Genomic DNA, 27,689 nt, shown 5'->3' with positions numbered 1-27,689 from the left:
AGGCAAGGCGGTGGAACCTCTTTCCCCTTCTTCTCCTACTACTTGGACAGAACCTGTAGAAGTATTTGGACAAGCACTTGAACCATCAACACATAGGCTATAGATCAAGTGCTTGGGATTAGCATAGACAGGTACACGATAGTCAGCATGGACAAAGGGGGCCTGTTTCTCTGCTGTGTGACTCTGTGCAAACCTCTGCCTTCTTTGAAAAGACTGAATGTCTGTGCTGCCTTCCAGCTCTCCGAGTTCATCCAGAGGGAACCAACAGTAGATGGTTATGCCTGGGTTTACCATTCTTACAGATGTATAAAGCGCGCACAAACCACTCTCCAGAGTGCTGCATAATTTATCTGCAATTCAGCGAACAGCCTGTCACTGAAGCATAATTACAAGTCCCTATTGATTTTGCTTTAACCTTTGTGTAAACCCAGACCCACGTGGTTTCAGATAGCTTGTATCTGACCTACCACAAGATACCACCATCCATGGCATCACTGCAGTGGTCAGACCATGCTGGGGGAGTTGTTTAATTGCAATTGCTGACCATTTTCCTTATGGAGTTCTAGGTTGGAGTGGTTTCTATCAATCCCCTGTAAATCTCCAGGTTCTGAACCCATGGGATTGTGGGATCCTGGAAAGGAATGGCACTCGGAGAGGGAGAAAAAAGGAGGGAGGGAGGGACATTCAGTTTTCTGCACTGTGTTTCAATCATGTTCCTCTGGAATCACATATCCAAGTTATTAGCTGTTCAATGGTGTAGAATTTATTAAATCGGTTTGCTGTGTACACCTTTCCTTACATTCAGCAACAACAGGTCACTGGTTTCAGATCCTTAGTGAAGCCCAAAAATAGCTGGGGAAATAACTGTGGAAACTGGGCAAATAGTAGAATATTTAACCCCAGCTGACGGATAACAATGTGTGGACTCTGGAATTTTGCTAAGGGACACTCGCCCTTTCTCATTCACTTCCAAAGAGCCACATCTGCAGAATACATGGTCCCTATCTTGTAATGTGAGATGTGTTGACTGAGGGAAACAACACTGTAGGGTCAGACACTTGCTGTCGCTTTTAGCAGTGAACAGCTTTGGGATCAAGATACCACCCTGTGCCCATCTTGCCAACCACCACGTGGTACCAGGGCTGTGCATGTCCAATAGAAAGCGTGGAGAGCTTGCGATATTAGTACTTATTCCTTGTGAACTGTGGTGTGGCCAAGGATCAGTACTGGTGGCACCAGAAGCAGGGTTAAAAACCTGATGCTCACCATCCAAGATATCAACATGAAACATTTAAAGCAAAGGACCAGAAACAGCCAATTGGTTCATTTTGGCTCCACTACTTCTGCCCCTGCCCAGTTCAAATAATGACGTTTTTCTCCAGTTGTCTGAATTGATCCTGATAATTAAGAGCCACACTGTTCGATATCATTCTGTCACCCTTCTCCGGGGCTTCAATATCCTCCAACTTGTGAGGGGACCAAACTTGGACACTACCATGTTGCAAAAGGAATACCATGATGGTTAAAGTGTTGTGTTTGCATTTTTATTCTATATTGCCCTTGTCAATGACCCTTTGCAGCATATTTACTTTCTCTGTACAATCCAAACAGTGCTTGTGGGTTTTCAGTGCTTCATCAGCTGAGACACAGCCCCAAGGTCGCAAACCTGCTTGTAACCTTTAAGGGGATGTCACAAATGATGTCTATCTTCTTGGGATCATGGGGATCAGAATACACCGTCTTGATTCTCTTTGGATGGATGTCCATTTCCCTCCCCAACCCCCCTCCTCCACCCTTCCCAATGTATCCATACCCTGTCTCTCATAGACATCACGGTATCATCAACAAATTGAGAATTGTTCCCTTAATCCCTTCTTTGATAAAGATGGTGGAGGATGCCAATCTCTACCAGAGACTGGGCCCCATGCAATGATATTCAGTGAATGGGACTCCACCTCTCAGAACTTAACTTCTTCACTCTTCAGCTCCTGTTCGTCAGTGTCACACAACACAATCTTCAAATTGTGATCTTTGATGTGGCCCATTTGGAAATCAAGCTCTGAAATATCTCCCGGACTACCATCACCCTGTACACTTTTGAAGAAAATTAAATCTAGTCATTGAAGTAGTATTGCATTTCCTCGAGCCTTTCCAGGCTTCTGATCAGACTTTCCAACAACTTAACTACAATGTAAGTTGCATCATCTGGCCAATCATTTCCAGCATTTCACAGGAATGACTGTGGATCACCAGCTGTTATAAAGGTGATGCATTGCATTTGGCTTTAATGGAATGAATTTCAGAAGCAGAGTAAACACATTGATGTAACTAGATACTGCATTTAATGCCTCTAACTAGCATGAATTCCACAGCAATTTGTTTTAACGTTTTGTTTTGTTGGAAATGGAGTATCACCTAAACTCAAATCCAAAACAATCTGTTAACTTAGAGGAATTTTCAAGCTAATATTGTGCATATGGAGTTCATCTGCAAACAAGGCTTAACTGAGTAATGATCCATTGCGTGCCTTGATAGAATAAGCAATGTTTCTGTTGCTAGTTTATTAAGCTGGCTTCTGCCCTAAACATTGGATCAGAGGACTTGAACTGTTTCAGAATAGTCTGCACTTCCAAAAGGATTTGAAAAAGCACAGAAAAACAAAACAGGAAAACAATCTGTACAGTTAAAGCTAGGCAGGGATACTCAGAATATATGAAGGGCTAGAATCCCACAAGTTGCTTTTAATGCTGGATATATAATCAACCTCTAACAGTATTTTCCCAAAGCATTATTGGAGGTTAGGAGGAACTGGAAGATATTAATCTGTACACCTGCTAAACTAGCAGGAGGAGCACAATGCTGGAAATGGATTTGCCTTTAAAAAATGAATTCTTTCATGTAGTCTGTTTGATATGCTTTTTGGCAGCTTTTTAGAGACTGCTTGTGATGTCCGTCACCAATGAAACAGTCTAAGTGCAAGTGTCTGATCATATTGTACAGGTCATTTAATTATCCCCTTGGATTTCAGAGAAAATCTTGCTGCCTTCATTGAATTCCTTTCTCCAACAATTTCCTCCTCATCCCTCGTCTTGGGTTTGTTGAGGAGCATGGTGAAGAGCTACAAACAACTGGAGGGAATGGGGCAGTTTCACAGGACAGGATGTGTTGACAGTAGGTTAGTACTGCAGCCTAATCCAATCCTATTCTCGCCTGACATGCAGGCTTGGGTACAACACAGCAGGAGCTACCTGTGTCAGGGATAGCAATCTTGGCTGATGCTTCATCTCTGCTCCTGGTTAAGATCAACTCAGAATCAGACCTGCAACCTTTTAACCAACAGGTATCCCAAGAACCTCCATTTTGTTTGTGTGCTGACTACTTTGTTTGTATGGATATGCATCTAAGCAGTGGACTTTCTGGTGCCTTTACCCATTTGGCAACCAGGCTCACTTCTACCATATTAACTAGAATATAAGCCATGAATTTCAACTGGCAAAGAACAAGCATGAGTAGCAATACAACCTGTAGAGTTGCTCTTCTGAGTTTCCACATCCCGAGTAGGACTTCACAAATCTGGTCCTTAAGTTTACTGCAACCTTTTGTGATGAGAGACCTTATCAGTTTAGCTATATTCCTTGTTTTGTAGTACCATCAAGGTAAAAGAGTCTGATTTTCAACTTTTTATCCAGTTACTGAAAAACCTTAAGACACCCTGGTGTCCAGTGATTATTGAATTTGTTGGGCCAAGCAACATAAAAGCCCCAATAGTTTCGAAAAGGTTAAGAACTCTTGCTTAATCTGAGAGCTTTGACCTAAAAATCTCTTTTTTTAATTGCTTAAATGCATGCAGTATCTTCCACATGTTGAATCTAAATCCAAGGACAGCGCTGTAAAGATTTCTGGAAATACTGTTTATATTTTACATTGCTTAAATCGGAATCAAGTATGGGTGGGGTATTGATGTAGGATAAACGTACAAAGCTGATGAGACACAAGGATTATTTTGTTTTCAAGAGGATACATTTATGGAGCACCTTATTTTGTGTCCAGGATCACCAAGGCCCACTGCCATCGAATGGATTATTTTTAAACTGCTCCCCATTGTAGTTTCCAAGTTGCCAAGGTCCCACAGACAATAAGTTAATGAATGACTGAGTAATCTGTTTTGGAAATGTAGGTTGAAGGCAGGGTGTTGGACATGACACCAGGAGAATCCAGTGCTCTTATTATTGCATTGTGATCTTCTAATTCCCTCATGCAGACAGTTGGGGCCTTATCCAAAATACAGCCTTGAGAGTAGCAGTGGTGACAAATTCTTGAAGAGGATTGAGTGGTCAAGGTCACTCAATGGCTTGAACTGACAACCTTTGTACTCAGAAGTAGATGAGCCATGAACTGAGCCACACTGATTTTGTGCATATTTTAAAAACATATTTCCAACAGCAGGAACTTACGACTGTAAGATAAATCTATCCTGTTAAACTTAACCAAACACCAGTACTTGACACTAACAAGAGACGCATCTATTTCATTGTGAGAACCATTTGCCTTTGGCTTTGGAGCTTCAGAAGGCAGATGCCTGTTGTAGGGATGTGCCCCATGTGGTGTATCTTACCAGATCCAGGCTGTTCAGAAGAGTAATCTGCTCAGCGGTTTGTTTGTTTTCACAGCCAAATAGAGAGCAAAGTCTAAATCATGCAGATTATATATAAAGAAATGCAAAGAGATATACTTTCTGTATTACACCAATAACTGTATTTCAAAATGACTTAATTAACTGTTTGGGATACCCTGTGCTTGGGAAAGGCAAGACAGAATTTCAAATGTTTAATTCTTCATTCATACGACAATAAAAGAAAAATAAGAGGGAAATTATGTGAAGATTGGAATTGGATAAAATCCAAGTAAGTATCCTGGAGGAACAATGGTCCAATTTCACATGTCTGCATTATCTTCCATAGTTTCCGAAACATAAATATATAATTTTCCACTTCCCTGTGTTCTGAACCAGTAACTTATTTGAGTCATAAGTTTTGACTCCAAGTTATTTAATTATTTAATTTGATCCAACAAAGTCATTGTTATGCATAGTATAAACTGGTACCCACCCACACACGAGGCTAATTTACATTGTTATCTACAGATTTCACCACCAGCACAAGTTGGGCAGAAGTTCACATCTGTATGCTTCATAACCTAAAGTAAATGTTTCAGAGGAAGTACAGTAGTGCATCCATTCCAAATTTGTGGATTCAAGCTCCCAAATAAATTGAATATTTAAAGCATTGAAAGTTCATTTGTATCCCCCAGTGTCTTAAAGGAACCTAGTGTTGTGCTTCTTCTTTGGATCATTGATATTTTAACCTACCATTTTGACGCCAGCCTTAGCCTCTTTTAGTCCACCCAGTCTCATTATGTACAACATAAGGAAATATGTTATTAAGGTGCAGCTTGGCATGACTTCTCTTCCAATTTTGCTCCATTGTTCTGTCCAACTCTGTCTCAATGTAACTTCTTACTCGCAGTGGAGTACTTTGAAGGAGAATTGTTATTTTTATTTATAAAGTGTTGGAGGTCTGGAACTCAGCCTGAAACGGTGAAGAAAGCAGAAACCCCAAATCCCATTTAAGAGATATCTGAATGAGCTCCTGAAGTGCTGTTGTCTACAGATCTAGGTGGAAAGTAAATTAATCTCAATAGCTGTTTCTTGGCCAGCATTGGTATGATGGAATACATTTCCTCATTCTATGCTGTGAATTTTTATGATTCTATAATTTGGTTTGATCTAATATAAATAAAATTGGGGGCTTTACAACATACTGGTACTGTAATCATTCTTGTGCACATTGTCCATTATTAATTGCATTGGACACAAAATGGATCTTGGACCTTTTAAAGCCAATTATACTTAGACCCTTCAATCTGCAGTAATAATGTACCCGATCACCACCCTAGTGTAATTTCCAATTCATTTATGACAGTATTTCTCATCATAATTTTCTGCCACCTCTGTTTCTCATTATAGGTCATTTCAGCAATTTAACTTTCAAGTCGGATTGGTACGTTGGTTTATTTTCCCCATAACTTGCTGCAATCCGAAAAACTTGTCTGGACACAAAGACTCAAGAAACTGACTGATAAAACATTAAAATCTCCTCTTTGTTGAATTTAGTGTGCTAAAGGAGGCGGTCACTTAATCATGTTTGCTGCTCTTTGTTCTTGACATTTGATGAAAAATATCAAACAATATTATCAGTTAATTTTGCTGGTTCCCATGAATAGTTTCAAAGCTGACTGTGCATCTGAGATTTCAGAGAGCAGTCTCACCACAGAGGACTGCAGAACCAAGTGTTCTGAGCACATGGGACACAAACCCACCAGTCAGAGCTGTTTCCATAATCCAGGGATGAGATTATTTTTCTTGCCTTTGAGGCTGTTTCAGCTGACTGTTTGAAAACTGATTTGCCACTACATCAGTACTTTTATTATTTTGGATTCTAATAAATGTTGGCAACATCAGTTGTAGAACCAGTGATGATTGAAATCCAGCAACAATTAAAAGGTTATTGCAGTTCAAAACGTGGATCATGTTGTAAGTCCTAGAGACACAGAGTCATAGAGCAATACAGCACAGATACAGGCCCTTCAGCCCAATCAGTTCATGCTGACCACGGTGCCCACCCAGCTAGTCCCACCTTCCTGTGTTTGGCCCATGTCCCTCTAAGCCCTGTCCCTCCATGTAACTATCCAAGTGCTTCTTCAATGATACTATTGTACCTGCCTCAACCACTTCGTCCGGCAGCTCATTCCATGTACTCATCACCCTCTGCATGAAAAAGTTGCCCCTCAGATCCCTTTTAAATCTTTCCCCTCTCACCCTAAACCTGTTTTGGACTCCCCTACTCCAGGGAAAAGACTCTACCATCCACCTCATCTATGCCTCTCATAATTTTAAACACTTCTATAGGTTGCCCCTCATTCTCCAATGTTCCAAGGAATGAAAACCTAGCCTGGCCAACCTCTCCTTATAACTCACACCTTCTAGTCCTGGCAGTATCCTGATAAATCTTTTCTCTGTAAGTGAGCCAGGCAGTTGCTAAGTTATTTTTCAGCAACACTTCATTCCTGTTTGTTCCTTCAGACAATTAAGGCCACCTGTGAATGGTTACAAGGTAGTGTGGTCTTATCTGAGGGTTTGAATAGCATCAGAAACTGCAAGATCATTATGTTTGTGGAATGTAGTCTTTGGCCCTTTTACATGATCTTTATTCTGATGAAGTTGTTTGAAGAAAGAATTGAATAGTGCTGTGAATACATGCAGGAAGGACATGTTATTCACACACACACACACACACACACACACACACACACACACACACACACACACACACACACACACACACACACAATATTCCTGAGGCTCCCTGCCCCTACACTCTCCCTGAATAATTCCCTCTGTCATGCACATGGAGCTAGTGTTTCTCAAGAAATCTTGCAGCATCAGATAATTCTTGGTTTTCCTACCGTGCTGGGAAAAGCAGTAATGAACGTCTGCCAGGGCTGACGTTTTTCAGTTTACTGACAAGTTTCCATGACCGAAGACAAGGAGCCATCTTTTAAAATAATCAGACTGCATTATTAATTTATGGACTAATCTTCCAGAATATGTGATCATATTTCCCAGCCTAGCTAGAACAGTAAATTATTCACTCACAGCTATTGCATTAATTATCCAGAGAACTTATCAGTGAAGAAAGCAAGCCTGTCATTGTCAGCGATGAGAGTAATACGTTTAGACTGTCTTGTCCATGACCTGAGGGCATCTTAAAGCAGTTCACTGGCCACGTGTTTTTTAAGTTACTTCTGTTATGTAAGCCTACAGAGCAGCAGATTGCAAACAGCAGGATCTCAACAGCGTCAAAAGAGAGACGAGTGGTATTGGGCAGGTCATTGGAAAAGCTCCCTTCGGTTCCAACATGAGGTCTCTTCACCCACTGTACCAGCAGAACACCTCATTTTAATATCTCACTTGAAAGGCAGCCTGTGGCAGATATTTAACCTTTGTGAAGTACACTAAACACATAGTGCAGTAGTGGGTGTGTGTTAGCCTTCACTTGCAAAGTTCAACTTTATTGAAGTCAGTGGAACCCAAATTTCTGAAGCAGTTCTTTGTGTAACCCTGTAGTGCATGAAGCTCATGCAGCTAATGCTGAGTTTTCACAATGGAAATGCAGCATTATTATTTTTGCATTGAAATGGCACCTTATATCACATGCTCAGATCCTGGAACACAGCATAATCCCACAGCTGTCGGATTTTGAGGCAAAGCCTGTTACCAACAGAACATGAAACATGTGAAAGGGTTTGCTGTCCTGCAAGTTCACACAATAAGGTGCATTGCCATTACAGTTAGGATGGTAACTTGCACCAACGATCAAAATCTAATGAGGAATTTGTAGCCTAGCTGCAAATCTTCAAATCTTTTATTTAAACTGTAGATTGGATGTAAAGGCAATAAAATAGGTTTAAGGTGAAAGCTGTCCTTCCAGTGAAACCTCACCACTGGCAGTGCCCACTTGGATATGCCAGGGACATGATAGGAACAGTCTTTATAAATAGTTCATCTCCCACACAGTAGCTCTAGCACAGGGCTGCAAACATTTCACTGGACTCACTGACTGGCAGAGTGGGAAATCCAGCAGCTCCTTGTAAGTGTTTACTTAAAGGGGAAGTGCTGGGAGCAGGGAAAAGTCAGGATGAAGTGTAGGACCTGGGAAAAGTCAGGATGAAGTACTGAGACCGGGGTAAGGTCAGGATGAAGTGTAGGACCTGGGAAGAGTCAGGATGAAGTATTGGGACCTGGCAAGAGTCAGGATGAAGTACTGGGACCGGGGAAAGATCAGGATGAAGTTCTGGGACCTGGGAAAAGTCAGGATGACAGAAGGACCAGTAATGCATTGATACTGTTCCTCCCCTCACACAATATTACATTTCACAAACAGAGTAGCCAGTTCTAAGGAGCAGCCTCAATGATCACCTCAAGGATCGCTAAGTATGGTGGAGCATTCCAGAAAACTGCATCAATGGCCTTCAGCTTAGGATCTGTGGCTAAATATTTTAATAACACTGAAGTTCATTTTGTTAATGCTTGGCAGTCAAGTTAAATGGCCAGTGAGTGGAATAATTTTAAAAGCATGTCTTTTATCACACAACATTAGGCTGTGAAAATCACCTTCCGGAATATACGTTAATTCCAATTCCCTCTCTATCCACTACTGCTTCCCAAAACTCCCACCATCATCTAGGGCTGTGGTTCAAATTCAGGCAGTGAAATAAGAAGAACCCAAGACCCTGAGAAGAGAGAGTTCTCACCCAAAGGTGGTTCTTCCATTCTCTCTTGTCGTGAACTGACACACGAACGCTACTATCTCAGGATCCAAACTGAACATGTGTCAATGTAGAAGTAGTTTTTAATAACCTGGTATCTGTAATACATTCATAAGAATTGCACTGTGATTCTTTTTCAAGTCTCTGCTTGTAATATCTAAAGTTTGTACCAGTTACTGTGAAATGTGGAGTTATAAAAGATGCCTCATGTAGTTAACCTTGGGATAATTGGAAGAATGACAGCTTTAGGCTTAAAGTAGGTTCATAATTGGTCAAGGAATAGTAAACAGCATGGGAAGATTCAAAAGTAGGACACAAGATACTGAACAGATTAGAGAAGGAAAACGATGCATCGAAAATGTGACTGCAACTATATTAGGCAGGTAGTTTTAGTCAGCTTTGACCTTAGGTATAAGTTCAAAACCAGTATTGATTATTTATTGTTGACAGTTTCTAGAGCGATCTTTGTTCCATTCATTAAATGTACCCAGAATGCACAGTTTGTCACTCTATTCAAAGCCATTACTGTCATTTGCTTGCCCATTATATATGGCACCAGTTGCTATGAGTATTTACTGATACTGAATTTAAACTAAAGTCCATTTGTGTGATGGCTTTCTTTGTTCGCACTGACACCTGGATATAATGAACTTGAAAGGTTTTGCTTTAGACAAGTGGATTTAGTTTTCAACAAAGAACACATAATGGCATTCTCTATTTATTGATTTATCCATCATCTTCAAACACCAAGTGGAAGTATATTTGTCCTGTCATCCAGATACACAAAGTAAAAATAGGTGAGGGTGGCCATTTGTTCCAATTAAGCTCATCCATCCAGCAACCCATAACATCCAGCTGCCTCTGTCATGCTGCGTTTGTCTGTACTTGCCCAACAAGTGTTGATTCTTTCTCTGTGAGAAGTGTTTTGAGACCTAATCCAAAATTTTGCTCTTCACCCATAAGGATGATGATCATCCCTTACCTCAACAGTGATGGAGCCAAGCAGGAGAGGGCAACCTGAAGTGTCTGCTAAGGAGTTGAGCTGAGTGCTTGTATGCTGGCTGCTACCTGGGACAGCCCTGCCCTCACTTCTGGGTGCACTAAATGCAGCAAATGTGAGAAAGGGAGGGAGACAGAGAGCAGGAAGCTACGGGCTAGTTAGTTTAATATTTGTCAAAGGGAGATGTTAGAAGCCATCAGTAAAGATACAGGAGTTCATTTAGAAAAATTCAAAACAGTCAGGCAAGGTCCACACAATTGGAGAGTCATACAGAGATAAAGCACTGAAACAAGCCCTTCAGCCCACTGAGTCTGTGCTGACCATCAAACACCCATTTTTACACTAATCTTACCCTGATATCAGCTCCTTCCCAGGTTCTACCACTCATCTACACACTGGGGCAGTTTACAGTGGTCAATTTACCTACCAACCCAAATGTTTTCGGGATGTGGGAGGAAACTAGAGCACCTGGAGAGATCCGACGGAGTCAAAGGAATAACGTGCTAACTTCACACAAGACAGTCAGGATCAAGCCCTGGTTGCTGGAGCTCTGAGGCAGCTGCTTTACTAGTTGTGCCTCTGTACCACCCTGGCTTTCTTTGAAGAAGTAACGTATTTTGGATAAAGGGGAAGTAGTGGACATATTATACTTAGATTTCCAAAAGGCATTCGATAAGATGCTACATCAGAGGCTATTGTGAAAAAGTAAAAGCTTGTGATGTAGGAGGTAAAACATTGGTGAGGATACAAGACTGGCTGGCTAACAGGAAATAGAGAATAAGCACAAAGAAATATTTCTCTGGTTGGCTAGATGTAATGAGTTCCACAGGGATTGGTGTTCAGGCCTCCCTTTTATATAAATGACTTGGACGATGGCTCTGACACTGTGCTCGCTAAATCTGCCGATGACACAAAGGTAGGATGAAAAGTGAGTTGTGAAGAGAACATGAGGCTCCAAAGAGATGCAGAAAGATTATATGACTGAGCAAAGATCTGGTAGAAGGAGAATAATGTGGGGAAAGTGAAATTGTCTATTTTCGCAAGAATATTTAAAATAAAGCATATTATCTTAAGTGTGAGAAATAAAGGAGCTCTGAGGTGCATAGGGACCTTGGTGTCCTAGTGCATGCTTTTCAGAAGGCACGTATGCAGTACAGCAAATAATTAGGAAAACTGCAAGAAAGTTATCATTTATTGCAAGGGAAATTGCTTAAAAAAGTTTGGAGGTTTTGCCTCAGTTCATTGCGTAACCTGTTTTTTTATTGTTTAAAGTGGTTTGTAGATATTTTAATTGTTGTAAACGTTAGTCATTTTCATTATCATTGACTTTTAATTATTTTGGAATAGTTCTGACTGCAGGGACACGAACAATTGTTCAATGTCCTTGGCAGATTTGACATTCAATCAAGCAGGGGACAGGGCTTAGCCATTTGTTAAACTTGTCTCAGCTACTTCATGGACAGGTCTTGTTCACACAAGGCCCTGCCACCACGTGGTTTCTTTCCATTCTGGATCAAGACGTTATGAACCACTCCCAGTGTATCTGAAGCCACCTCTTGGCAGAGGCAGACATCAGTGATGAAGATCAACCTTGGCTTCAGTGTGCCAGCACGTTCATTGGGGAAAAGTGTGCATGAAGGTCAAACCTTCAGACCTGACACAAACTCATGGTTCACTGGGCACCAGTCATCCTTGCTCTCCTATTTGTTCTTGCAACTTGGAAAGAAGCCACCAATTCTGTCTGCATAAAATTCTCCAAATTTACTGGAAGGATTGGTGAACCAACATCAGTGTCCTCCCCCAGGCCAATATCGCCAGCAGTGGCTCTAATCACACTCAGTCAACTGCATTCAGCAGGCCATATGGTTTGCATACCCAACATCAGACTCCCAATACAAACACTCTGTTCCAAGCTCTATCGTGGGAAGGGATTAACAGGCAGACAGACAAAAACATTCAAGAATGTGCTCAAAGCACCCTACTGACTCTCCAGAATCTCTGGCCCACGACTGCTCAAAGTGGAGAAGGAGCATTCATGGTGGTAATGAGAACCTTAAATCCATGCATTGGGAGTAAACAGAAGCCCTGTCTTAGTGGTGGAAGGAGTGCATCACCTCACAAACTACCACTTTCCCACCCCATCAAACACCTCCTGCCCCTTCTGTGGAAGAGACTGTGGCTCCCACATTGGCCTCACTAGCACAAAACTGAAGTGAAAACTGATCATCCTTGATCCTAATTGATTGCCTATGAAAGAAACGATCAAGACAGCACTAACCCTCAAGTTGACACTGACAGATCCAGAAAACATAAGTATGTATATTGGTAAATTGGTTCATTATTGTAACATGTACTGACGTACAGTGAAAAACTTTGTTTAGCATGCCGTCCATACAGATAATTCATCACATCAGTGCGTTGAGATAGTACAAGGGAAAAGCAATTACAGAATGCAGAATATAGTGTTACAGTTACAGAGAAAGTGCAGTGCAGGCAGACAGTAAGGTGCAAGGCCATGATGAGGCAGATTGTGAGGTCAAGAGTCCATTTTATTGTACAAGGGGACCGTTCAACAGTCTTATCACAGTGGGTTAGAAGCTTCCTTGAGCCTGGTGGTATTTGCTTTCAGGCTTTTGTATCTTCTGCCCAATGGGAAGAGGGAGAAGAGAGAATGTCCAGGGTGGGAGGGGTCTTTGATTATGTTGGCTGCTTTACCAAGGTAGCAAGAAGTGTAGACAGAGTCTGTGGAGGGGAGGCTGGTCTTCGTGATATGCTGAGCTGTGTCCACAACTCTCTGCCGTTTCTTGTAGTCTGGGGCAGAGCAGTTACCTTACGCAGCTGTGATCCAGGTGGATAGGACACTTCCTATGGTGCATGTATAAAAATAATTGAGGGTCAAAGGGGACATGGCAAATTTCTTTAGCCTCCTGAGGAAGTAGAGGCGCTGGTACACCTCCTTGGCCATGGCATCTACGTGGTGATAGAAGTCAGTGGCTTACTCTGGGAAGGGGCCAGAAAATAATGGGGAGTCCAGGAGAGCTGTACAGCCCCAGAATCACTGCATGTGGCCAATGGATAAAGTTGTAAATCTTCAAACCTTTATCATCCTCAAGTAATTTTTTCATTTTAATAGAAAAAGATAGCAAATAAAAATTGTTGCTGTGGAGCTTTTCAAAGCCCATTCTCCTGACATCTGTCCATGAAGTGTGACATATTTAACTTTGCTCGTCTTTTTGCTTATGGTGCAGTTAAAACCTTTGAGCTAATCGGCACCCACTGACTCGGATTAATTGTTGATGCACACATTACCTACCGTATGGAACTGGCGGCCACTCAGTTCACTGCTGGAACATTTTTAGTTTTCCTGAACATTACTACAGTATTTGCACAGAGAGCGTAAACTATGATTAATTCCTGGTTGCAGATGGACCTGTTCACGCCTGCTTTGACTGAGTTGCTACCTGTGACAGGTACAATGGATAAAAATCAAACACTTATTTAATGCTGAATGATATTGATCCTTAAACACTTCCTGCATTCTTCAAATTTCTTACATTATAACCAAATGTATTTAACATTTTCAAATAGAGAGTAGTGAGCACACTGTGGAAGTATATGCACTACTTTTGGAGAAAATACATAATTAGCACATAGCTTCTGCTACAAAAGCTCCAATTGTCCAACAATATCACCATTTAGGACCACAAAGCCTTCCTGAAGCAAAAAGAGTCTGATTGTTCTTCAGAGAACTTCAAGTCAATTCACTAACAGAGTGGCTTTTTCTTTGCATGTACTTTTTAATTAATGTGATACAGAAGTTTGCAAGTTCTGGGAAGTATAGCAATATGTCTCACATTTCTTTCATTTAAGCCTTCTGTGTTCTTGCCTAAAATGACCCAGATATTTCGCTATTGAATGGAGATGCTATGTGCCTGTGATGCTGCTGCAGGTAAATTTTTCATTGCATCCGTGCACACGTGTACTTGTGCATGTGACAATAAACTCGACTTTGACTTTGATGTGTAGCAGGATTCATGTATAGAAAAGCTTTGGTTTGTGAGAAGGTTTTCGGAGATGCCAAAGGTAGATTTCTCTTTGAGTGGTTTCTGGAAATAAATAGTGAACTGTTTGTTCTCTTTAACTATTTAAGTTAAGAATAAGGCTCCCAATCTACATTAACCTGTGACCAGCAGGACACCTGTTATACAAACAAATGGTTACATCCCTGGCAGCTACCACCGTGCCTTCAAATCGAGCATCTCCAGTAGCACCCTAACCGAGAGTAACGTGTAGGTGGCAGCTTGAAAATAAAATCTGTGCTGAGAAGCCTTGATCCCTTAGGATTCCACTCAGTCAAGAGCTTTATTATCACTGAGTATACCGTGAACACATTAAAGGATCAGTTTAGGTCTGACAAAACACTAAAGCTTTGTTAAAGGGTCATTAACCTACCCGTCCTCGTGAAGTTCCTGGAAGATGGAAGCCCAATAGATTATAGACAAGCAACACCATGGCAGTTTAGCTCTCAAAAACTGTACATTTGACTCTAGAATTGACAGTGTCACAGTAATGATCCATGGACCAGCAAGCAAATTCATTCATTATGTAGGTTTCTGACATTTCAGTACAATTGTAATTAATTAATCTGCACTATCATGTTAATCTACACATTGGATACATTCCAAAAACCCCAAGACAGGTTGCTGCTTTAACTTACTGCACAGAAACATAATCAAACCAAGCACCTTTGGGGCTGATTTTGACAGGTTGTCCAAAGTTGGTTCAAGCTGTTAGACTGCAGATAGCTCAAGGGTAGTGGAGAACTGCAAAACATTGTAATTACAGTCAAAAACAATGTCCTTGATTTTCTGGAGTGAAGGCAGCAAAACCATCCACATCCCTGTCCTCGACCAACAAAGCTGACAACAACTTCCTGATGTGCATGCTCACACTTCCCCACTGGGACTCAGGCCGTGCTCTGGTCTTGCTGCACCTCTTGGAGGTCAGCAAGGTGAGAACTTGGGCTCATTGCCACAAACTCATCAGGGAGTTCTGCACCTGGACCAGTAGAATACAACAGAAGGGAATGCAGGATAAGAAGGGATATCTGTATTAGTCACATGTACATCGAAACACACAGTAAAATACATTTTTTGCGTGGTGTTCTGGGGGCAGCCCGCAAGTGTCGCCACGCTTCCGGCACCAACATAGCATGCCCACAACTTCCTAATCTGTACGTCTTTGGAATATGGGAGGAAACCAGAGCACCCGGAGGAAACCCACGCAGACAATGCTGTAAGACCCAAATAAGAGATTAGTATTTTAAAAGGACTTTTGGTAATTTTGTTCTCAGAAGTATTCTCAGTTTTCTAATTCTGGAAAAATATCTAAGAGTATGCTGATTTATAAGTGATTAAAATTATTTAGATCTTTTAATATATAAGATTTTGTAAGTTTTTAAAAGTTTTGAGTGTTTATGAATGTCTCAGATGTTTTTAAGAATTCCAACTTCGACAATTCCCTGAAGCCTGGGAGAGATGTGGCAAAGCCAGCAGTTAACTTCTGTTATTATGTGGGCAGGGTCAGTTTGGTCAACCTAAATGACCCTTCTTTTAAGGTCCTTACAATGTGGAAGACCCAGCCATGGCTCCCTGATGGACTACACCAATATCACTGCAGTAACCAACCAGCCCTTCTGGTCTCTTCACTGTAATTTAAACCATTCTTGTTGTTTTGTACATTTTTAACATTTGGAAATACTGTTGGCTGATTTGTTTCACATATTTTGGCACACATTGCACTTTGTTTGAGAGTAATAGCCTGTGTCTTATTTACTTGTATTTCTAGAACTGCCTGGGTCAGATCTCCTGAGTGTGGCAGATGAGATGTGGTTGGCGTTGAATGTTGTGTCTGGTGGTGGGAGTTTCTCCAGCTCTCAGCCCATTGGAGTCACCAAGATTGCCAAGTCTGTTATTGCACCGCTTGCAGACCACAATATCTCTGTGTTCATGCTGTCCACCTATCAAACAGACTTCATTCTGGTAAGACACAGAGATGGAGTACCGGCTTCCTCTCGGATGTGCACTGAGTCAGTTTTATTCATGCTAAGCCTGAACAGAGCGCAGAAAAACTCCGATACGCTCGGGACTTTGCTAGCGCTGGACTAGCAGATTTTCTGTAAATTGACTTTTTTTCAGATCTTACACAGTATTAAAAGTTTAAAAGGAACTCAGGAACTAGGGCCTTGGGGAGTGCAAAGGGAGCATGCCAAACATCATCTGGTCAGCCAGATTTCTGAATCATTGGATAGTGGATTGTCAGAGTTTTACTGCGAATGAATGCTGTTTCAAATGTGCCTCTTGTTAAAATCTGTGCTCAACTGGGTAGCTTGGGGGCAGATTTTGTGATAATGTCACAAAATTACACTTACAGACTTTGTCTAATTCTTCATGTGAGGAAGTGTCACATCAGGAGCATGAAGTGTGTCCCCAGGTGCACAGAACTCTCCAGCATAAACATGGCTGGATGGGCTATTTTGAGAGACCGGGGATGGATTACAGATTTGTGGAAGGAGGCTGCAAAAAGAGTTTGTACCTGATATCCTCTCGCCCTTGATCTTCTGTCCAGCTGCATTTTCTGTACCACAGTCCGTGCAGACATTTCAATGTCAAATTTCTGGAGCTTCATCAGGTGTTTCCTGTGAAATGCATTAACAGTATCCTATTGACTATTTGACTTGATATTTGTTGAAACATTTAGGGTGTCATAATACAATGCATTATGCAGCTTTTGCACATTTTCAAAACACCACAAATCCAACAACGCAGGTGAATTGGAAAAGTAAAAATTACTTTTGTCTATAAAATAAAATTTTCCTATTATGGGCTGCAGGGTCTGCGCATCTATTCCGTGTCCTTGAATGTCAGTTATAATAGCCTTTCAAGTTCTCCAGTGTCACTGAGAACTCCAAGATTTGTTGATATGCTTGATTTCAAACGGATAGTCCCATTTGAGACATCAGAAGGGGTTTGATATTCCCTATTTCTTTCACTCTTAGGTCCGGGAAAGAGATCTGCCCCTAGTTATGCACACTCTCTCAGCAGAATTTACCATCCTCAGGGTAGTAAATGGGGAGACGGTTGCCGCTGACCACTTAGGAATCACCAATGGATTTGTGAAACCAAAACTAGGTGAGTTTACAACCACTGCATTATTAGGACTTGCATATACTTGCCACCATTGGTCTAACCAAGGACTATGAAGGAGTTGGTTATTGTGTCAATAATGAAAGATGTCCTACTCCTCCTCAGTGGAAATGAGAAAAGCAAATCAAAAGTGGGGATGTTTTATTAGTTCAATCCTGAACTGTAGTTGTGAGGTTGCAGGTCAAAACATGCTTGCCTTTCACTGGCAGTTCTGCCAGTGAGGTCCTCTTTGTGCTAAGCCTGCCCTTGGCTTCCACACCTGCACATTGAAACGATGGTGTCAGAGGTGGGTTCGGGGTCAGCTCCGGGTGTATACAACCTTCCATTCCATCGCCAGGTGTGTCACCGGCTCCAGCGACAGAGGACAGATGTCTTGAATTAGGAGGCATTCTGTTTTTCAGGACGACCATGGAATCTAGATCTCCAGGTTGATGATCCCAAGGACCCATAAGGAATAAGTGTGTTGGGGGTGAGTGGTGGGTCAGGTGGAGCCATTGGTTTGACCACACTCATGACACTGTGTACTGTTGTGGTGGTCTCACCAGAGAAAGTTATTTTTTACAATTGGCTTTACAACAGGCACATCCTGGAGGCGTATAACAATGAAGGATCCTCCCTATATATGTAGATAAATCTTTGAAAGTAGCAGGACACATTGATAGTAATGGCTATGCAATTGGGGTTTCATAAACAATAGAGGCACAAGTCCAAAAGCAAGGAAATTAATGTTAAATCTAAATAAGTCACTGGTAAGACCACAACTAGTCACCTCATTTCAGGAAGGATTTGAAGACCCTGGAGAAAGTTCAGAAATTATTTATTGGAATGGTTACAGGGATGAGGAATTTTGGGGGCAAGTTCAGACTGGAGAAGCTGGGTTTGTTTTTCTTGGAGCAAACAACTTTGAGAAGAGATTTGATAGAAGCATGCAAAATCATGACATGTTTAAATAGGATGAATGAACGGAGCCTTTTCCCATTAGGAGAAGGGTCAGTGATACACAGATTCAAAGTGATGGGTAAAAGAAATGGGTTGACTATGGGGAGAAACTTTCTTATGCAGAGAATGGCGAAGATGTGGAAGTGGTTAATGGTAAGGGTAGTGGAAATGGTCAGTCAGGGCTTTCTTAAAGAAACTAGACAGACATGATTACACAGAATAATTCACAAGGCAATAGCAAAAGAGCAAGGCAATGGGAGTGACAGGCTAGCTCTATAAAGAGCTAGCAAGCACTCAGTGGGCTGAATGAGCTCCTCCTGTGCCTTAACAGTTCTGTGATTATATTTGCAGCAATCAGCATAGCGTGTGATGATCCCAGCCATGATTCATTTTGGGTTCCTCCAGTTGTATTTCATTAGTAGAATCTCCATGGAAGGAAGCCATGTTAATCAAGACTTCTTGCTCACTGCCACATCCCAGTCCTCCCACCACTGAACAGCTGCTGGTTAAATTTATGCACAGCGATGTCGAATGTACAGTGTGGTAAGGGAGAGAGAACCTCTTCAAAACCACTTCAGAAGTCACTAAATGTGAAAATGAGTGGGATACTCTTTGAATGTTCTTGTTTGTTAAATATGGGAATAGCAAAATGAAGTGTTTGTTGTTCGTAAGAGTAGCTGTAACCTGTTTCCATGTACCAGTAGAACCGTGCTGCAGCTGACAGTATTGCCATTACTGAAGGGCTTTCAGACATACTGTTTTTGTAATCTGTCACACAGTTCAAAGGCCAGTTATTCATCCACTGTCCAGTCCCAGTAACAAGTTCTGTGTTACCAGCTTGGACCCCGATACCTTACCAACTGTAGCCACTCTTCTCATGGATGTCATGTTTTATTCCAATGGGTAAGTTAGAAAGATCACAACAATTTATGTTTGTTACACAATTTTTAAAAAGCAAATGGAACTAGCTTAAAGGACAACCAAATCACAAATCCTTTTTGACAGTGAGATACTGAGATTAAAATCAGTTATTTTATTCACAGCCTTGGATGTTGCAAAATATTCATTGCAAGTAACATACAAACTATTATCTTAATGTGAATTCTTACTCAGTGAAAATACTTATGGATAAATGTAAGTGTGTTGGAGCACATTAACAAGGACAGATCGATAATGGTATTTGATCTCAATATGTGTTCCTTGTGGTTATAGTGTGAAAGATTCTGCAATAGGCAGCGAGGAAAGTGGTCACATTCGGTTCTTCTCCTTTTCCCTCATTGAGCGCTACATCTCGCTAGTGATGGATGTGCAGACACAACAGAGGTATGAGAACTCCAAAAAGCTTCCTGAAGTGCATATGATCAGTCCGCACCAGGACAGTTTTTGGAAGCAATTGTGTAAAAGAATTAACAGTGATCTCATCTCATCTCATCCGGGAACGGTCTTGGGTATTAAAATGTTGCCCTGGAGATTCCTGAGAACCAGTCCCCTCCAGTGTAAGTGCAGCCGAGGACAACTTCCTGTAAAGCTGGCCTACCACTGGGCACCTGTTCTAAGTATCAGGGAGGGATGAATTACCAGCAGCTGGGAGGGCACATCTATAGCTGTCAGCTCAGCCCAGACCTACCTGAGTACTTGACCCTTCCTGGTGTTGCTTGCTTCATTTAAGTGAAGGTTTATGACTTTCAACTGAATGCAGGGAGTCGCTGGCATGAGTTTCACTGAGGTGCAAAAGGAGGAATATTTTGTGGAGCCCAAAAATTCCCCAAGATGTATCCTTTTAATGTGGGATGGGTGGTGGGAAGATCTACTTCAAGCTCCCAGGAGCTGAATCAAATGGTCCATCCCTGACTGACCTGGGATCCAATCCTTGTTACAGCCCCCATCCTGTAACCAACTCCCCCACTACCATGCACACAAACACACCCATACACACAAGCCCAGCCAACCAGAAAACACCGTCTCCAGTCACCCACTTCCACACGAGTTTGAATCACACTGCTGTTGTCCCCACTGCTCCTGACCCCAAGAACATTCAGCTTCCAAATGGCAGGGCACTGAACACATACCTACACTTCCAGCACAGTGAGGCACATACTCATCCATCAGGTAAAGAGGGCAATCTGTAAACTTTTTTGTTATATTAATTGTTACTAAAGATTATATTTGTAATCTCTAATCCTTTTTAATATGTACAATTATGTCAGAGTAAAGCACTGTTACTTAGAAACCAGTAAATATTTTTATTCAGAATGCACTATTGAAAATCAAATTAAAATAATTTCAGATGATGCCAACTAAAGCTAATTTATTTCCCAATCTTACCAACATTTAAGGTTTCCGAATAATCTGCTGTTTACGAGTGCGTCTGGTGAGCTTTGGAAGATGGTTCGGATAGGTGGGCAGCCCCTGGGATTCGGTACGTAACTAATCTGAACGTTCCCTCACAGACTTCTTATTATCCATCTAAGTTTATTGTAGGCAGGGTGATTGGTAAGACGAATCAGGTTTTTTAAATCTTGAGCAACCTGTGATGCCCCTCACCTCCATTTCCTTCCATGAGAAGGAAAACCTGCCCGTCAAGCAATGAAGACAGAAAATTCTGCAAATACTCAGCAGGTCAGCCAGCATCTGTAAGGAGAGAAAGAGATTTAACAAGGGCCTTTCATGAGGTTCTGCATGATACCCAACAGGGGGTGATGAGGGAAACACATCTGGACAGACTGACCCAGTCCAATTCAAGTGTTGCCTATCCTAATACAAGAGTTCCCTCTTTCCTAAAACTGGTGACAGTTTTCCATGACTTAAATTCCTCCACACCAATCCATGAGCAATGCATTTAATTCTCTGACTTTTTTACCCATTGCCATTTTGCACATGGCTCAGGTGGTAATCCAGATATCACCTTTGTAGTTCTGTTTTTAAATTGGACCCTGCTCCATTAACAGAACTTCCTTCCTGTCTTTATCAATGGTTCCCATATGTACTGCTCCAATGGATCTTTCTCCTCCCATTCCAGGTTCCCAAAGAAATTTCCTCAACCTTGGGGCCAAGCATGCAACACACCTTTGGGGAATTGCATTCACTGCTGCAAATAACATTATTGATCCCCATAATTATACCGATGCTTTTATATTTAATTATTTAAATAGAATTACAGGTTGATGAGGCATCTCTCTTCATCTTGTCAAATCTAGACGTCACATGCCCATCCTTAATTCCGCATGAGGAGGTGGTGAGCAATCCACTTCTTGAACACTGAAGGTCATGCGTTATGTCCCATGCCCTCTTAGAGTGATGAGTTACTTGGCATCCTGTGATTATCTTCAGAAAGACTTGGAAAGTAGATGTCTGCAGAACTCATTGTCCCTGTACCTAAACTCTTGAGTAGAAGAAGAATGCATAAAAGGGAGAACCCAGTGAATTGGAGGGGGTGAACTCAAACATATTCAAACCTACACCATCTTAATAAACAGGTGATTGTGAGCTACTAACGTCCATCCCAAGTGATCTGGTCTGAGCAGAACAACTTGTAACGAGATGTTCTGTTCATTCTTTATCGGGTGTCTTCCCTAAAATTAAGCAGAGGTCCTTAAATTCATTCTGTAATGAAGACTAACCTTTTGCTGCCCAGAAAAACAGGACGATGACCAATGTAAAATAGCACTTGCCATTTTCCAGGGTTGTTAGCTTAACCCTAATTTTCTCACGGATTTTGTTTCAGAAAAGGTGACACCACCAAGATCCTTAAGTTACTTGCTTTCTGAGGATAGGAGGTTCTTTTACCAGAAGGAAAGGAAGCAGATTTTAAACCTGTGCTCCAAGGTTCTTTTTTATGTTCTTTGTTTAATCAGTCTTTGTAAATTCAAGCAAATGTGGATTATGTGACACTCATCCCCTTGTGTGTTCTGGTTTAGATCAGAACCTGGCCTTTTATTCTGTCTCTGCACTGAACTGTTCACATAGTTGCTTTAAAGTTTTTCGGCAACACTTTTTAATCCAAATATCTTTTTTATTTATAAAAAGAAAATATAATATCACAACACAGATCTGGAGAATTATGGGAAAGTGCAATTCATCCAGAAGAATGTGACAAATTTGTCATGGTTCCTTTGATGCAGAGTTGGAAGGGTCATGGTACAATTACCGTTATGTAGACATTGCTCATAGTTTAACTTCCTCAGTGTAATATTTTGAATTTGATCATCTGTCATATTGAACAAAGCTTTCTGAGCAGTTGATTATTTGTTTTCTGGAGACTTGGGGCAATGCCAATAGGGTTTCTCTGTAAATCTTAATGTAGTTGATCCCAGGGTATCAAGTAGAGCAAGTTTGTATTATGAATGGGAAAACTGCATGTATCAGTCAAATTTCGTTGAGACTTTTTTTTATAATATCCTGTGACAACCATAAAGTTGTTACTGAATATAAAACTTAAGGAAGATATATTGCTCTGAAGAGACAGCAACCTGGCTCTGAATCAGAATAAGATATTCACAATTTTAGATGAAAATCAAAAATACTTCAGATGCTGGAAATCTGAAACAAAAATGGAAGTGCTGGAAACACTCAACAAGTCAGGAGCATTGGTGGAAAGAGAAACTATCAGTATTTCAGGAGCTACCCTTTGTCAGAACAATTTTAGTTTTGTTTTCCAATCTTAGCTATAAGTTGTTTAGCGCAGGCTCCTTAATTTTTAACTCTCAATTCTAGCTTGGGATAGAAAGGTATGATTATGAAAGAAGAGGGAGGCATTGAATAAGACAAATGTTGCTCTGAACTAAATGGTAAATGAACGGAAGGATACAGGTCTGACAAAATCAAATTAAGTACATATAAAGACTTATGTGTCTCTTTTGCTTCTGCTAATCTGTGTCATCCTGACGAACATGTGCCTACAAATCCTATTGCACCCTATTGGGTGGTTTAGAAACAGGGTAGCCCTGAGAACTTCATTTGCAGCTGTGGCCCAAAGCTTGTTGACATGGGGTGCCTGGGGGAAAATCTGGAACAGAGGGTGTTACTTGGTTAGGGGGTGAGATCAGGAATGGCAGCACATCGGAAGGACCACAGGTATAGGAGATGGGGAGGTGGTGGAGTGAGATGGGGAAGTGGGCTCAGGATATATCAGAAAATGATGGGGATGGTGTCCTTGAAGGGGCTGGAAGGGGCGAAAGTGGACAGTTCATTTACCTGGCAGTTGTTGTGGTCTGGCACTGCCCATGTTATCCCAGGAGTGCCCAGAGTTTAAGTGCTCCCAGGCTAGTATGTTCCAAGTTCCCCTGAAGTCTTTCAAAGGGAAATTACTTCATCCAGTGCACTCTGACGTGGAGATTGGACCAGTGGGTGAGTGTGACTCAAAATAGCAATTGTTACATTGTGGAGAGATGAGAAACAGCCCAGAAATGGCCATGAATGTATTTCACTCAGGGAAAAACACTTAGTGCAGATAGGAACAATCCTGCCCATATATGGGTATTCAGGCACATTTTAAACATTAGTGTTTCCATCTCTGCCATCCTGTCTGGCATATTGCATCACCACCATTCTTTGAGCCAAGGAATTCCACCTCATTCTTTGTTCCTGCTTCTCTCTCTTACCTTGAAGCTATATCTGGGGCTTATCTTCAATAACATATCCTAAAATGACCTTCTGTCCTACTGTAGATCTTAAGCTCCTCTAATCCTCCCTCAGGACTTGACACTATGTACACTCTCTGGCAATGCGTGCTTTCTGTGGCATGATGACCAGATCCATCAAAAGCTTCTGCTGCAGCCTTTTATTCCTTCTCGTATTGATGTACTTGGTTCAATTTCTGGTCAGTTATTTAGTGCATAAACGTGCACATGTTTTCATGCTTGAAGCATTGTTCTCTGTTTTTCTCATCTATGCTGTTCCACTCTTCTTGATGAGCCGCCTTAGTTCACGCATCCTCCACACATGAACCTACTGACCGTAGCGATCTAGGTTCGCACGTGGGGAGAGGGGAATGGAGGAGAGTGGACACCCACAAAGCTGACTCTGTATGTAGAAATCCAAAAACTGCAGATGATGGAAACCTAAAACCAAAACAGGAAATGCTGGAAGCACTCAGCAGGTCAGGCAGCATCTGTGGAAAGAGAAACTGTGGAAAGTTAACCTGAAGAAGAGGTCTGAAGAAGAGTCTCTGACCTGAAATGTTAACTCTGTTTCTCTCTCCACAGCTGCTGCCTGACCCGCTGAGTATCCCCAGTATTCTCTGTTTTTGCTCCAATGGAGAAGGAAAGCTGACCAGGTGGGAGGCGTGGGGATGCTGAGCAACAGTGGGAATGGACAAGACAAGAAAACTAGAGCCCAGCCCACTGCTTTTATAATGTCCAAACCACTCAAAGTGAATCTCTTTTAATGACGCTGTCACTGTAATTGTTACTTTGATCCCAAGAAGGACTGAAAAGGGCCAGTTGTTATTTGAAGGAATTACTGTTAAGTGTTGTCTTTACTGCTGGATGTTACTCAGTGCTGAATGTTAAACAGATCTAAACTTCTCCCACCAGATGAATGTGGAATCGTGGCTCAAATTGCAGAGCCTCTGGCTGCAGCTGATATCCCTGCATACTACATCAGTACGTTTAAGTTCGATCATGCCCTGGTAAGTTTCGAAGCAGGCTGGCTACAAAAGCACAGACTGGAGTGTTATTTTCTGCAAGAGAAATAAGCCTGTCGCTTTGCATTACTGCTGCTTATTAGAACTATTTATTCTTCCATATCGCAGCATGGGTCCAGTGAGACTCTTGAGAACTTGCTTGCTGAATGTGAACTGTGTGAAGCTGATGTTACCGAACAAGGTTAACCTACAAAACCATGGCCAGTTCATTAGTGTAAAATGTTGTTTTTCTTTCTGTTTGCATGCACACTGTCTGCTTCACTGCCCCTTGGTACCGAGAGTGATTTATCAGCAGATTGATTATTTCTAATTGTTTTAGCCTGATAAAGTGTAAAGCTGAAGGAACCGACCTTGCACATTTTTTTTATCTTTCTTGCTGTGTTTGCTGTTTTTCCTTCCCCTTTTTGAGTGCAAACCTGTTGAACTGTAACCCCTGCAGATAGCGCAAGAAATCGTCCCCCGTCCACATCCTGCTGTGTTCCACACTGCAGCTCTGCGCATGGTGTCCCTATAGAGTTTCCCCATTAAAAGCTTGTTTGCTCTGCTGACTCCAGTTACCGAAGTTTTCCAGTTGTGTAAGCTCAATTCTTTTTTTAAAGAAAGCTGAGTCCTCATTCCTGGCCATGGGTCTTGATTTTATTTTTGGCTTTGTTTGTCCAGCAACCTTTTCCTACTCTAAGTAACCAGTGTTTAAAAAAACCAGAATAATTAAATATAGAAAAAAAGCCCTTAATAAAGCTTTACTATCAGTCTAACGGGCTTTATATTTGAGTGGAAAGTGTAAGTAGTCTAATGCATCATCCCCACAAGGAAGAATTGATGGTGATTTCTGTGTAACTAGGACATCCTTATATTTTTTTCCCTGTCATGTTTTCTCCTTCTGAAGGCACTGAGTCACACAGAGACCAGTCTCATGGAGCTGGCTGACATTCGACACCCCACCAAGCACCACTGCCTCAAGAGGGCATTTAGACAAGTGTGGGCACCACAGCCAGGTCACACTCAACACCCCGAGCTGCTGGCAACAGTTACGGAATAATCGTGTAGACGTTCCCTCCTTAACCCAGAGGCAGTGACCATCCTGTCACAACCCTGGCTGGAAGCAGTGTCCCAAGTGAACGGTCTCACTAATCACTGCACCTCATAAAATAAAGATTGTTGCCTTGAAATTTTAATTGCACAGAGCTGTTTCTTTCTGAATTGCACGACTGAGAATTTTTTTGTTGTTGTGGAGTGAAGTACGGTATACTGCAACTCTGAAAGTTCAACTGGGTAATTCCTAAGTGAACATGCTGATGAGCCTGATCTGCTTCTGGATCAGGAAGCACAGGATGATGTCATTCCCTGTGTAACACCCCCCTTTGGGAGCATTGTAGGAGGGCGTGGATCATTCTAACTGGCCAAAATGACACACACAGGCCCAGCCCTGATCCCAGCCTCTGAAGTGAGCACCAGGGTTTCTGATGCTGAAAATGTGCGAAGTCCACTCACTTTTGCCTGAAACCTCGGGGCTCTGGTATGGTTGAAGTTTTCAGCAGCAAGCTGATGGTGGAAGCAATAGCTGGTGACCCTCTTCTAAGCCCATCTCAGACATCCTTGGGCTCCACCAGATCTTCTAGACAATGCGTTTTAAATTACTGATGGTGAGTTTCTGCTTAGTTTGGGGCATAATTAAACTAAAAGGCATTTGATATCAGACTGGACTGCTTTCAGATCGAATTTGGCTGGTGGCTGATCTCATGAAGGTATTTGCATCAGGGTAAAACAGCCTTCCCTATTGGCTTAGTGCTAAAGGCACTGTTAATGTATAGCTAAGGTCTAACTATACAGAAATACTTTAGTTTGGTTACCAGTTAATGGTAAATTCACTCAACCAGGGCATCAGTTGGTGCAACAATTAATTAGCTGCAGAGCGGCACAGTCAGAAAGAAGGAAGGTTGAGCAGGATTTGTGCAGCTCATTGGGCCAGAGTGGAGAACCAAGGGAAGTTGAGATTGTGCTCTTCTTGCTCACCTCCAAAGGATAGGTGGCTTCCCACTGACAGCCGTGTGACCTTACGAAGAATAGGTGCTTGCTCAAGCTGATGGTTGCTTGACCGTAGCCTCAGAATGGATTCCTGGTTAGAGTAAACAGATTGCTTGGTATTCAGGTGATGTGTGAAAGTAGCATGGAAGCCTCTCCCACTTCAACCTGCTCAACGTTAATGCATCAGTTCAAGCAGCCAGACTCCATGTGCAGCTGACCTACTCAGTCTTGATGAACAAAACGCTAATCTCCGTACAATATCTGCAGATAGGAATAAAAAAACAGGAGCCAGCTATTCAGCCTTACGAATCTGCTCCTCTTTTTAGTAACTGGCTGATTTTAAATTAGCAGTTGACTTTATATCAATTGCCTTTCTCAGCAAAGAATTGCAAAATTCTGGATGTAAGGGTATTCCTGAACAGTATTCATGAAATGCCCAGCTCTAAATGTTAGATTATGCCCTAGTTATATACCCCCCAACCAATCAAGA

At 41.8% G+C, this 27,689-nt stretch overlaps 1 protein-coding gene across 2 annotated transcripts in view; it reads left to right on the top strand.

Moving 5' to 3' along the window:
* Positions 1-27,689, top strand: part of LOC127581340 (cytosolic arginine sensor for mTORC1 subunit 2) — a 146,162-nt gene that overhangs the window by 99,768 nt on the left and 18,705 nt on the right. For both annotated transcript variants that reach the window (XM_052035661.1, XM_052035659.1), the window contains exons 3-8: positions 16,235-16,428; positions 17,445-17,577; positions 19,311-19,434; positions 19,744-19,854; positions 20,868-20,950; positions 25,065-25,159. In XM_052035661.1, coding sequence (XP_051891621.1) covers positions 16,235-16,428; positions 17,445-17,577; positions 19,311-19,434; positions 19,744-19,854; positions 20,868-20,950; positions 25,065-25,159 — 740 coding nt within the window. The remainder of the gene's footprint in view (positions 1-16,234; positions 16,429-17,444; positions 17,578-19,310; positions 19,435-19,743; positions 19,855-20,867; positions 20,951-25,064; positions 25,160-27,689) is intronic.

This window comes from Pristis pectinata, chromosome 21 (assembly GCF_009764475.1).
Source record: "Pristis pectinata isolate sPriPec2 chromosome 21, sPriPec2.1.pri, whole genome shotgun sequence".
NCBI classification, from domain to species: domain Eukaryota; kingdom Metazoa; phylum Chordata; class Chondrichthyes; order Rhinopristiformes; family Pristidae; genus Pristis; species Pristis pectinata.
The sequence above is the reverse complement of the archived record's forward strand: the minus strand, read 5'-3'. Positions and strand labels throughout refer to the sequence as shown.